Consider the following 14179-nt stretch of genomic DNA (forward strand, 5'->3'; position numbering starts at 1 on the left):
CAGTCAGTGAGCATAAAGATGATAGATATGAGGTAAAACACAGGACCTCAAGTTTACACAGGGTGATCAATCAGAGGCTGGTCAGACATGTATTGAAACAGACAAATCTAGAGGCAAAAAATGCATGGATGAGGTTTTCAGCAACAGACAAGCTGAGGCTAGGGAAGATTTGGGCAATGTTACTGAGGTGGAAATAGGCAGTCTCAACGACAGTGTGGATATGTGGTCAGCAGCTAATTCCAGGGTCAAGAATGACACCAAGGTTGCAAACCATTTGGCCCAGCTTCAGTCAAGAAGAGGGATGGAGTGGGAATGGCTTGGGAATGGGGATTTTGGTGGGGACTGAAGACTGGCTTTGGTCTTCACAATTTAGCAACAGTAGAGGAGTTGAAGGAAGTGGCGTTGAAGTCATCAGTGTACATATGGAAACTGATGTGACCTTTTCAGGTTATATTGCCAAGGATCAACATGTAGATGAGAAATAAATGGGTGACAAGGATAGATCCTTGGCGGACACCAGAGGCCACAGTATTGGAGTGGGAAGAGAAGCTGTTGCAGTTGATTATTTGGCTACAATTAGATAGATAAGAATGAGACCAAGTGTGGGCAGTTCCACACAGCTGGATGGCAGTGGAGAGTGTGTTGAATGGTGTGGTCCGCTGTGTTAAAGGCTGCAGACAGATTGAGAAAGATGAAGAGGGAAAGTGAACCTTTGTGACAGCCCCATAGGATGTCTTTTGTGACTTTGTTGAAAGCAGTTTTGGTACTGCGGCAGGGGCAGAAACCTGTCAGGAAAAATTAGTGTGGATTTGGGGTAGTGACAGCATGTTCAAGGACTTTGGAAAGGAACATTCTCCCACTAACAGGCACCCAATATTCAAGCCTAGACCTGTGCTGTATTAAACATCATGTATGCCACAGAAATACTCCTGTTTCTGGATTTCAAGTTACCATTTGTGGTTTAGCTGGGCACATTCTGGTGGCGTTTTTGGCCCCACAATAAGGAACGATGCAGAGACTAACAAGAGTAAAAAGACAACCTGTGGCACTGACGTGTACTTTTAAGATATGTTATAGCAAGAAACGCAAATATTTATTACATTTTTTCTAGCATTAAGTCCTTGGTTGACCTTGTAGGTGGCGTGATTGAGCAGGACCACCTTGCAGCATAACGAGGCCATTTTTCTCTCCCTCCCGCAGCCAGACCTTGACAACTGCTGAAACTAGTCATCTATTAGATAAAGCCCAAGAGATGATACCAGTCAAGATATTCAGCCTTTTGTCTCCCATTGGGATTGTAACACCCCAGATTTATAGCTTCAGGTTTTACTTTAAATTAAAATATTGCTTCCAGATACATATTTATGAAAACCGTAATAATTTTAAGAAGCTGTGCAGCTGGCATTTGATGGACTGCTGTCGGACAAGTTTTATTGGTGTAATTTCTCTTATATGAAGAACACTGAAACTTATTTGACTTGGGGGCTGCCCTGAATTTCTGATGCGAGTGAAGAGTCCATTGAAATTTGAAATAATCAGGAGTCAAATTTTCACGAAGAAAATATGTAACTTATTTATGTTTTAAAATTCACCCTTTAGAAACTTTTGAATGTGAGTAATCAGCAAATAGGTTGATTGTATCATAAAATCAATTTGTCTTCTCTGGACACTTGATTAAATGACTCATTTCTAACACCAAACCTTTTAGCTTTTTCTAGTTGACTTAAAACATGATTAAAATGTAAATTCAGTACAAAGTGCAATGTCTTCAGGGGACCTGTCAAGTAAATCTTAATGAAAATACAGTAGCTGGAAGATTAAACTTCTGATTTTATGTTTAGGCAATAGATAGTTTGTGTGTTTAATTAAAACATTATCATTTGGAATCGATCATTAAACCATCTGAGGACAGTACTTTTCTGATAAATAAAATCAAAAAGTTAGCAACTATACTTTGCAATCCTTTGAAAAATAATCCTCCTATGTTGAGATTTTGACATTGTTCACTCATTGGTTCCTGCCTCCCCGTGAAAGGAGAATTTTACAATGTTTTAGTTGGGCCGGGTAGCCTTGAATCAGCCATTCTCTCCCAACAATCAGCCGCTACCCATAATGGGCTCCATCTGCTGGTTTTAGGTGAGAATAGTCGGTGCCAGGACTGAAAGAATTTCTGATGGACCAAACAGCACTCTGCAGTGGAGCACCAGTTTGGCATCTCACTGAAATTTGAGGTCCAAATTGAAACTTTTCCAGCCATCCCAATCAATATTTTTTTTGTTGTGCACAGCCTATTTATTTAGGTGTGTTGGTCTTTCACATTTGTTTGCATGGCCCGGCATGCTTGGTAACTTTAAGCAGCTGACTTGTACTCAGTCTGCATGAGAACCTCCAGGTCTTGCGGCCACGTAGCCTAGAGGGAGCATTGCTCCCGTCTATGGCCTTGAGTGGGTACATCATCAATATCACATCAGTTTTGGGGGAGGCTTGACAATCTGTCCCTATAGTCTTTATCTTGTTAATAAACGGCTAATGAAAAACCTTATCAAATGCCTTTGGAAAACACCTGACGCTAGACAGGAGTTTTGGAGACCAGGCCAAGTAGTGGCCAAGGGATGTGCCTGCCATCAAATTAAGAATGACAGGTGGGTTCCTGAGGTTCGAGGACCAATAGGGCACATTGGTAGCCCCACCGTGGGAGCTGCTGGTGTAGATAGGAGAGGGAGGATGCCTCAAGATGGAGACATCCTTTGAGAACTTTTTAGAACCTTAAAAATAAAAAGAGGACCCAGCTGTCAAGTTGTTAGTGTGGAGGGGAAATCACTCCACAGAGCAGTCTGTGACCACACTGTAGTCACCTTGGACTTGTGGCAGAAGCGGGGCTGGGGGAGGAAGGTTAAAAATGATAAAGCACTAGTTCCCCCTTCCAGCTCAGAGACTACCTCCATATATCTACTGCATTTCGCCCTCAACCTCTACTTGAGAAGCCAATTAAGGTGGTTGCAGTGGTGGGAAATTCTGGCCCCTTTAATCTACAGTCCCCATCTGTGGTCAGTTTAAAAATGTAATCACAGGCAATGAAAGAAAGGCGAAGACGTCTCCATGGAAGAACCTGTTTAAAACAAACCCCATAGCTTTTGAAGATGTTACCAGGTCTTCCCACACCACCACCATCGCCTCTACTCCACACGGCCTAGAAATCCTGCTTAGTAAAAATCAAGATCATTATTATAGCCCTGTTAGTTCTGTATTTGTTTTCAAATTTGTTTGCATGCCTCTTCCTGTATCATTTATCCAATGTTTACTGATTTGTGATGAACTCCCAATAGAGAAATACATGCAATATGTTGATTTGAAGGGTTAAGATTTCTATGGTAAGTGCAAATTCAAGAAAATGTTCTTTTCAGCTGTACTGGAAGATGGATGGAATAACATTGATTCTGATGAATATAGCAATGATAAAAGCTTTGGAGTATCAATGCTGATGAGCAGAAAGCAAAACAAACAGTATCTGCCATTTTAGAAAATCAAGTGAAGGGATCAGGAAGGAAATAATAAATATCAAGTTTGTGGAGAAGTCATAGAAGTCAGTGACTTAAAAAAAAAAGACACGGTTCAATGCTTATTTATCTCTTTCCTATGTCATTAGAGTGGATTGTCAGCACTGCACCTGGCAGCTCAGGAGGACAAGGTTAATGTCGCAGAAATCCTGGTAAAACGAGGCGCAAACCTTGATGCACAGACTAAGGTATTGCAGCATTGAATTTCTTTTCTTAGTAGTTTTGTTCTAGCTTTGTTCTATTTCACAGGTAGTTATAGATACGTTGCATGAATTTGTAGCAGTTAGTGAACTTGTGAACCTGTATAATATGTATTTTATGTAGATGCATGTTCTCCCCGCGTCTGTGTGGGTTTCCTCCGGGTGCTCCGGTTTCCTCCCACAGTCTGAAAGACGTGCTGGTTAGGTGCATTGACCCGAACAGATGCCGTAGTGTGGCAACTAGGGGAATTTCACAGTAACTTCATTGCAATGTTAATGTAAGCCTTACTTGTGACTAATAAATAAACTTGAAACTTTAAAAGCTAGTTTTTCTTTCTTTTGGTCTAAATTTCTCTCTCCCCCTGAATACTGGGTTTCATTTCTGTCCATCATTCTCTGGCACCACATGCAAATGGTCAATCTTCCTGTATGAGGCTTGGCAGAGAGTGGCATGAGGACATGATTGCTGTGCTCCATCCTTTTCTTGTCTAATGTTCACAAACTCTCAAATATTTTGGAAATTAGACCATAGGTTAAATTTTTAACTGAACTGGATCACATGATAAGAATTAGCATCTACAGTTTGACAGCAAATTATTCATTTTTCTGTTTTCATTTCTTGCCATTTTTATAATATTTCAGGATTCCTGCAGGCATATAATTGGCTTTATTTGTTCTGATCAAAGCTTCTTTCTTTCAGGTTGGCTATACACCACTGATTGTGGCTTGTCACTATGGAAACGTAAAGATGGTCAATTTCCTCCTGCAACACGGTTCCAATGTTAATGCCAAAACCAAGGTAAAAAAAGGAGTGACTTTTAGTTCACATTCAGTTTTTAAAAACATTTGTTTTTGAGATGCAAGGCCCCATTTATTTATTATCACTTATCCACAATCCCTAGTTGCCCTGAAAATTTGATGGTTACCCTGTTCCTTGATTCCTGTCTTGTGATAATGCTCTTCCTGTCATGACATTAGATTAGGAATGCCAGGATTTTAATACAGCTGCAGTGAAGAATAGCAATAAAGATATAAGTCAGAATGGTGTGTGACTTGGAGGGGAACTTGGGCATGATGCTGTTCCCATAGACTGAGATTTTCCAGACCCATCATGGTTGGACTCGCCACAACCAAAACTCCATTGGTTTTTGGAAGAGCTGGAAATTCGGGATGGGCGGGGGAGGTGTTGTTTGTAATTCTGCACAAGATATTTTAGTCTTTTCTTCTATTGGTGTTCAAGTTTACAGAGCTAGGAGGTGCTGTGATACTATAGCTAGTACGTCACTGTACTGCGTCTACACATAACATACTGGAGCCACAATGTGCCAGGTATGGAGAGAGTGGGTATTTAATCAAACAGTAGAGGCCAGATTTTCTTGTAGGCTGGCATGGGTGACTTTGTTGTCAGCAGAGGCATGACTGGAGCTGGACAGTGGAGACTTTGAACAAATCGAGTTTTATGGGCTGTAGTAAACTTCTCTTTGTTGGGAATGCATGTGTGTGTAATAGACCAGCTGCAGGTTTAACTTCTGTGTCTGTAGCACTTAAAAATAAAGTGAGCGAGATCAAGTCATGTGGGAAGGAAAGTGTGAGGAAAAAGTCCAGAAAGTATGGAAAGAAATGTTTGTGATATCCCTGAAGGTTAAAGGATTCTTTGGCATTGAAATGGAACTTCTATATTATGTACCATTACGTACCCTGGGCAGAATTTTCCAATGACCCCTCTGCAGCAGATTTAATGGTGGGTGGAAGGGACAATGTAGCAGGAGCTCTACTGGTGGATGCAGATAAAGGCCCGACTGGAATCACCCCTCTGTTTGATTGTCAACCTGCCAGCTGGAAATCACAGTGGTCCAGAACATGCCTGCATCGACATGGTGTGTACATATAAATACTTAACCTGAAGAAGGCCTGCAGTTGCCTCTGGAGCTCAGAATGGAAACCTCTAGACATCGTAGACCCCGGAACATGCAAGAGTGGGTGGGGGAGTAGTATCTATCAAGTGGATCTTCCAGCTTCAGTATCATCAAGGAGCTCCATTTTTCCACTTCAGAGTGTTCCTGGAGGTTCGTTTTCTTTTCTTCAGGAGGTCCTTCTTCAATGGTGGTCAGCTTGTCCAACTTTTAAAAATGGCACCTAGATAAGATGGCGGGGCACAAGCTTGTGCTACTGCGTGGAAGATCACCCCCCCCGCCCCCCCCCCCCCCAGAATATTTAATGGACCTGTGACATTAATTTGGTGTGGCCTCCTACTCCCATTCTGCCACGGGACTTACTCCCAGGACGGAAGTTCCTACTTGTGGAAGAATCAAAAGCTATAGTCCATAAATACAAGATATTACTTATAAATCCAATAGGGAAATCAGGAGAAATTTCCGAATTGTTAGACTGTGGAAGTTGCGGTGTTACAGTTTACCGAGGGAGACTGAGTGACAACATGTGCTTTATACCAGCTGTCCACTATCACCTCACGGACAAATATAGAATGGACAATAAAAACTGGCCTAATAGTGATGCCCATATTTTGAGAAGGAATTTGAAGAGAAACTCTAATGTGTTTCAGGAACTCTGTCTCAACATTGAGAGAATTTCCTCAATCCACTCTTGCAGTTCTATGCTAATTTCTCTTTTGTGCTATTTCTTTCCTGTTATCCAAATGCTCTTGAATGAACCTGGCTGCGTCTTCAGAATGGCTATACACCTTTGCATCAGGCAGCACAACAGGGCCACACCCACATCATCAATGTCCTCCTTCAACATGGAGCCAGAGCCAATGCCATCACTGCAGTAAGTCCATCTCTTTGCTTGATAGAGTAGCTGGAAGACTGCATGTGCAGAAGGCTTATGCCTCAGTACGGATCAGTGATACGAATGCTAATTGCTGCTGTCATCTCAAAAGGTCACAATCTATCGATTTTAGCATCATTTTCTGTGTAAGCTGCATTTTAAAAAATATATCTTGCATCACTTTTTTTTAATCATGCTAACACAGTCAGCACTAGTAATAAAAGGACTGCAAAATGATTTCACTGTTATTTAGCTATTACTAATAGCCATCTCTCCAAGTTAATGGAAGTATTATGAAGTATCAAGTTCTAGTCTGCATACAGCAGTGAGGCTAGCCTGCACAATTCAAATGGATATGGTGAATGGAAAGTTTCAGATCGAATCCTTTTAGGATTTGGTGATCACTGTTGGCAGGGCAACAGCTCACACAGGGCCCGGACGAAACTAATAAATTAACCCAACTCTCTTCCTTGCAGAATGGCAACACAGCCTTAGCAATTGCCAAACGTCTTGGATATATCTCTGTAGTTGATACCTTGAAGGTTGTCACAGAAGAGGTCACCACCACTACAACTGTGAGTACTTCCCTGAAGACAAAATCTCATTTGGGGCTATTTCAGAGATTGTTCTTTCTTGGCATTTTAAGAATAAATGTGATTTTAAGTTGCAGTTTTTTGCAGTAAAGGTTCTAAAATGAATATTATAAACTTTTGCTCTGTCATGAATTTAACTATTAAATTATTTAACAACATTCGACACTAGATTAGAGACATAAGGTTTTTCTTTTTGATATATAAATATTTGCTGATGAGACATCTGTGGTGAGATTCAACTTGCAATATGTGGAGAGAATTAGAATTTTCTTACAGGGCTGACTTGATGGAAGTTTATATATAGCTCGTGGCATGTATTATTAATGAAGTAAAACATCATCCTGACTGCCTCACAGCCTAGTGCAGCAGAATTCTTGGTTTAAGTTGATGCAATGAGAGAAGAAAGAAGATTGAATGCAAAATCATGTTAATTTACTGCATGTTTATTGAACCAAAACCAATAATTTGCATTTCAATTGGTTGTCAGAGACAATGTGTGGCTGAAATTGCACAATGTTTCCTAAATTTGGTTCTAAAGACTGTAGGTAGACAATCTGTTGGGTTGGGGGCCATTTCTAGTATCTCTGTTGCTAAAGTTCTTTTGAGCCCTTCGAGTCACTTCTTGACTTCCATATGAATGTCAGACACTCACCCCACTCAGGGCATTTCAGTGAAGAGGCCACAAATTGCAGTGAAACAATAACAGTGGCTGGCCACATTGCCGAAAGATACGCACTTAATAACCCTGGATAGACATCTCTACATTAAAAAACATAGGAGTATACTACAGACTATTGAGTGGGCATAAAAAGAAAACAGTTTGTTCTGAAGTAAGAGATTGGGTATGTGAGAACATAAAAGTTATTTTAATAGTTAGCTCCAAGCAACAACTGTACTTGGGAAAACCCAAATGGCTTTGAGTCAGATTAATGTAATACATCATAAATCACCCCTTAAGACACAGCGCTCATCTTAAGCTGGAGTTTGTAAATAAACTTGATAACATAAAGGAGATTGAAGTTGAGGCAGCCTTGAAGGATAATTACCACAGAATTACAGTTCAATATGAACTGGAGCTGGGATCCTGAAGTACAAGAATGGAGGAGCCAGGTATAGAACATAGAACATAGAAAGTCACAGCACAAACAGGCCCTTTGGCCCACAAGTTGCGCCGATCACATCCCCACCTCTAGGCCTATCTATAGCCCTCAATCCCATTAAATCCCATGTACTCATCCAGAAGTCTCTTAAAAGACCCCAACGAGTTTGCCTCCACCACCACCGACGTCAGCCGATTCCACTCACCCACCACCCTCTGAGTGAAGAACTTACCCCTGACATCCCCCCTGTACCTACCCCCCAGCACCTTAAACCTGTGTCCTCTCGTAGCAACCATTTCAGCCCTTGGAAATAGCCTCCGAGAGTCCACCCTATCCAGACCCCTCAACATCTTGTAAACCTCTATCAGGTCACCTCTCATCCTTCGTCTCTCCAGGGAGAAGAGACCAAGCTCCCTCAACCTATCCTCATAAGGCATGCCCCCCAATCCAGGCAACATCCTTGTAAATCTCCTCTGCACCCTTTCAATGGCTTCAACATCTTTCCTGTAATGAGGTGACCAGAACTGCGCGCAGTACTCCAAGTGGGGTCTAACCAGGGTCCTATAAAGCTGCAGCATTATCTCCCGACTCCTAAACTCAATCCCTCGATTAATGAAGGCTAGTACGCCATACGCCTTCTTGACCGCATCCTCCACCTGCGAGGCCGATTTAAGAGTCCTATGGACCCGGACCCCAAGGTCCTTCTGATCCTCTACACTGCTAAGAATGGTACCCTTCATTTTATACTGCTGCTCCATCCCGTTGGATCTGCCAAAATGGATCACTACACACTTATCCGGGTTGAAGTCCATCTGCCACTTCTCCGCCCAGTCTTGCATTCTATCTATGTCTCGCTGCAACTTCTGACATCCCTCCAAACTATCCACAACACCACCTACCTTGGTGTCGTCAGCAAACTTACCAACCCATCCCTCCACTTCCTCATCCAGGTCATTTATGAAAATGACAAACAGCAAGGGTCCCAGAACAGATCCCTGGGGCACTCCACTGGTCACTGACCTCCATGCAGAGAAAGACCCCTCCACAGCCACTCTCTGCCTTCTGCAGGCAAGCCAGTTCTGGATCCACAAGGCAACAGCCCCTTGGATCCCATGCCCTCTCACTTTCTCAAGAAGTCTTGCATGGGGGACCTTATCGAACGCTTTGCTGAAGTCCATATAGACCACATCCACCGCTCTTCCTTCGTCAATGTGCTTGGTCACATTTTCAAAGAACTCAACCAGGCTCGTAAGGCACGACCTGCCCCTGACAAAGCCGTGCTGACTACTTTTGATCATACTAAACTTCTCTAGATGATCATAAATCCTGTCTCTCAGGATCCTCTCCATCAACTTACCAACCACTGAGGTTAGACTCACCGGTCGGTAATTTCCCGGGCTGTCCCTGTTCCCTTTCTTGAATATAGGGACCACATCCGCAATCCTCCAATCCTCCGGAACCTCTCCCGTCTCCATCGACGATGCAAAGATCATCGCCAAAGGCTCCGCAATCTCCTCCCTCGCCTCCCACAGTAACCTGGGGTACATCCCATCCGGTCCCGGCGACTTACCAACCTTGATGCCATTCAATAGTTCCAACACATCCTCTTTCTTTATGTCCACATGCTCGATCCTTTCTGTCCTCCGCAATCCAGCAGTACAACCACCCAGATCCCTTTCCACCGTGAATACCGAGGTAAAGTATTCATTAAGCAGCTCCGCTATTTCTAACGGTTCCGCACAAACTTTTCCCCCTTCACCTTTTAAGGGTCCTATGCCTTCACATCTCATCCTTTTACTCTTGACATATTTGTAGAAAGCCTTGGGATTCTCCTTAATCTTACCCGCCAAGGTCTTCTCATGACCCCTTCTCGCTCTCCTAATTTCCTTCTTAAGCTCCTTCCTACATCGCGTATACTCCTCTAAATCCTTAACACCTCCTAGCTCTCTGAACCTTCTGTACGCCTCTCTTTTCTTATTCACCAGGTTCATCACAACCTTCGTGCACCACGGTTCCCGTACCCTACCAACACCCCCCTGTCTCATCGGAACGTTGTCATGCAGAGCTCCAGACAAACATTCCTTGAAAATCCTCCACTTTCCTTCGGTACTTTTCCCCAAGAATGCCTCCTTCCAATTTACCCGTCTAATTTCCTCCCTGATGACACCGTATTTCCCTTTACTCCAGAGAAACACTTTCCTAGCCTGCCTGACCCTATCTCTTTCCAATGCTATCGTGAAGGAGATAGAATTATGATCGCTATCCCCAAGATGCTCACCCACCGAGAGATCCTCCACCTGTCCAGGTTCATTAGCCAGCACCAGATCAAGAACAGCCTCTCCTCTAGTAGGCTTATCCACATACTGTGTCAGGAAACTCTCCTGGACACACCTAACACACTCCTCTCCATCCAAACCCCTAGCCCTAGGGATATTCCAATCTATGTTTGGGAAATTAAAATCTCCCATCACGACAACTCTGTTATTCCTACATCTCTCCAGGATCTGTTTCCCCATCTGCTCCTCAACATCTCTGTTACTATTGGGCGGCCTATAGAAAACACCCAGCAAAGTTACCGACCCCTTCCTATTCCTAACCTCCACCCACAGAGATTCCGTAGTCAGTCCCTCCACGGCGTCCACCTTCTCTACAGCCGTGACACTATCCCTGATCAACAGTGCCACTCCCCCCCCTCTCTTGCCTCCCTCCCTGTCCTTCCTGAAACATCTAAAACCTGGCACCTGAAGCACCCAGTCCTGTCCCTGAGACATCCAAGTCTCCGTAATGGCCACCACATCACAATTCGAAGCAGCAATCCACGCTCCAAGCTCATCCACTTTATTCACTACACTCCTGGCATTAAAATAGACACATCTCAGACCTTCAGCCTGAGCACTTCCCTTCTCCCTCACTCGTCTAACCTCCCTCTTACCCTGTCTACATTCCTTATCTATTTGCGAGCTAACCTCCTCGCTCTCAGTCCCCTCATTTCGATTCCCTCCCCCCAACCTTTCTAGTTTAAAGTCTCACCAGTAGCCTTAGCCAACCTTCCCGCCAGGATATTGGTCCCCCTGGGATTCAAGTGCCACCCGTCTTTTTTAAACAGGTCACACCTGCCCCTAAAGAGGTCCCAATGATCCAAGTACCCAAATCCTTGTCCCTTGCTCCAGTCCCTCAGCCACGCATTAATTCTCCACCGATTCCTGTTCTCACTCTCCCGCGGCACAGGCAGCAATCCCGAGATTACTACCTTTGCATTCCTCTTTCTCAGCTGTCTACCCAACTCCCTATATTCTCTTTTCATGACCCCTTCCCTCTTCCTACCGATGTCAGCAGTACCTATATGCATCACGACCTTGGGCTCCTCTCCCTCCCCCTTCAGGATTTCTGGGACTCGACCAGAGACATCCCGGACCCCTGCACCAGGGAGGCAAACCACCATCCGAGAGTCCCGTCTGTGTCCGCAAAAACGCCTATCTGACCCTCTCACCGTAGAGTCCCCAATTAGCACTACCCTCCTTTCCTTACCCCTTTGCACTACTGGGCCATATATATATAACTTTCAGCGTGCTGAATGAGAGACAGACTTGAAACAAATTGAGTGAAGTTAGTACACTTCAGTAGCAGCTAGGTGGAATAATGCTGAACGTGTACAATAATTACATGACTTGAATCAGGATTTCACACCATCCAAACAGTGGATATTGGTATAGAAGCATGCAGAAATGAGTTAGTAGGGCAGAGGGAGACCTAGAAAAGGCATATCTGTAGATGAAATATATAATTATATTCTTTTAGTACAATATGAGGTGAGAACTATAAAAGATACAAATGGTGTGAAACAAAGGATAAATACACGATAGTACATATTTTTGTATCATTACTTCCTCCAAGTATTCACAAGACATGAACAACATGCTTCACCCCACATTAGGGATGGGTAATAAATATTGGTCTGGCCAGTGACGCACAGATCCCATAACTGAATGAAAAACAAAACAGGTATAACTGAAATATAATCTTCCCCTCCCACGTAAGCAAGATAGAAACCTTAGACAAATTAAAAAGGGTCAAAACAAATGAATTCCCAGGGTCAGTAGTCACTGGACACTGGGAGGAGGTACTAGTTAGTTGGAAGTACACTAACATGCCATATTCAAAAAGCAAAATAAAGCCAGTGCATGTAACTACGAACTCACTAATCTTACCCAATTCTATGTAAAATAATGGAATTTATTTTCAGAAGTGAAGTTGAAGAATAACTGTACATCAGTAACCTAATAACCCCCAGTCGACATGAATTCAAAAGGGAAAAATTGTTACCCAACCATCCTTCTAGACTTCTGTGAGAATGTCATAATCCAATGGACATTTCAAAAGCCTTACAGCATGGTATACAGAGTTTCAAAAGACAATTTATGATGTTTCATGTGAAAGGCTATTGTTGAAGCTCATAGCAATGTGGATTCCAAGTAATTCATGGCAAAGGTTAAGAAATTGGCTGAAGACTGCAAGAAAATAGGCACTAGTTTAGAACAGTGGGGGTGACCCAGCGACTGATATTGGAACCACAACTGTTATCACCTTGCATCAATGACTTAGATTCAGAAATTCAATGAAATTGATCAAATATGCTTAAGATACCAATCTAAAGGATCAGTGGAATTGGAGGAGACAACCAGAAATTAAATTGGACAAAATATCAAAGTTGACAGAACAATGGCAGATTAAATTTGATGTGGAGATGCCGGCGTTGGACTGGGGTAAACACAGTAAGAAGTTTAACAACACCAGGTTAAAGTCCAACAGGTTTATTTGGTAGCAAAAGCCACACAAGCTTTCGGAGCTCCAAGCCCCTTCTTCAGGTGAGTGGGAATTCTGTTCACAAACAGGGCATATAAAGACACAGACTCAATTTACATGAATAATGTAACCCCACAGCTTGCCTGGACCTGCAGAGTTTCACTGGCTGTCTTCTCTGGAGACAATACACATCTTTTTAGCCTGTCTTGATGCTCTCTCCACTGTTTGTATCTTAAAGACTTGATTAGTTGTAAGTATTCGCATTCCAACCATTATTCACGTAAATTGAGTCTGTGTCTTTATATGCTCTGTTTGTGAACAGAATTCCCACTCACCTGAAGAAGGGGCTTGGAGCTCCGAAAGCTTGTGTGGCTTTTGCTACCAAATAAACCTGTTGGACTTTAACCTGGTGTTGTTAAACTTCTTACTGAGATTAAATTTGCACAGATAGGTATAAAGTGCTGCATATAGGAAAAAAAAACAAAAACATAGTTCCTTCAAGGAGTACCTAAGATTAAATTGAAAATGACCCAAGAGATTTTCGTAAACCTGATGTTCAACATGTCCAAGCCATCAACAAAATCAATAGGATCTCAAAACTTTCAGCCCAAACAATAGCGTTTAAATTTGAGAAAGCCATGCTCTCAAACACACACACACACACACACACACAGGTCAGATCACACTTTGAGTATCATGGAATTCAACTGTTAACAGACAATTGATCAGAATTAAGTTAAGCATATGTCAAGGTTAAATGAATGTTATTTGCTTTCAGTACAGAACAGTAGACCCAACAGTGCAGCCATATGTTCCAATCCATTTCAGGAATTTGGTAAATGGATCAGTAGCTACAATCTGTAAAATAATCACTTCCTTTATTAGTCAATACATCTGTTTGGGAAGTTGCATCCTAGACATCTACTAATTTTGCAAAATGTTCAATCTTGTGTGATGCACCATGGTGGTGAGCAAAGTAGTTCAGTGAAAAGGAAATCATAGAGGAGTATGACTGCTGTAATATTCTGCATTTGCTGATGTTCACTTGCTGTTGGACCTTATTCCAAGGTAAATAAGAGGATGGATTATGGATTTTGAGATGAATAGTAAAACAAAATATAAATGTAAGGGATGAACCA

At 42.6% G+C, this 14179-nt stretch overlaps 1 protein-coding gene across 8 annotated transcripts in view; it reads left to right on the forward strand.

Moving 5' to 3' along the window:
- The window catches only part of ank2b (ankyrin 2b, neuronal), an 876340-nt gene that overhangs the window by 718619 nt on the left and 143542 nt on the right, over positions 1-14179 (forward strand). For all 8 annotated transcript variants that reach the window (XM_078213593.1, XM_078213597.1, XM_078213634.1 and 5 more), the window contains exons 19-22: positions 3647-3745; positions 4458-4556; positions 6446-6544; positions 7021-7119. In XM_078213593.1, the coding sequence (XP_078069719.1) occupies positions 3647-3745; positions 4458-4556; positions 6446-6544; positions 7021-7119 (396 nt within the window). The remainder of the gene's footprint in view (positions 1-3646; positions 3746-4457; positions 4557-6445; positions 6545-7020; positions 7120-14179) is intronic.

The sequence above is a fragment of the Mustelus asterias genome, chromosome 1, assembly GCF_964213995.1.
Source record: "Mustelus asterias chromosome 1, sMusAst1.hap1.1, whole genome shotgun sequence".
Lineage (NCBI taxonomy): Eukaryota > Metazoa > Chordata > Chondrichthyes > Carcharhiniformes > Triakidae > Mustelus > Mustelus asterias.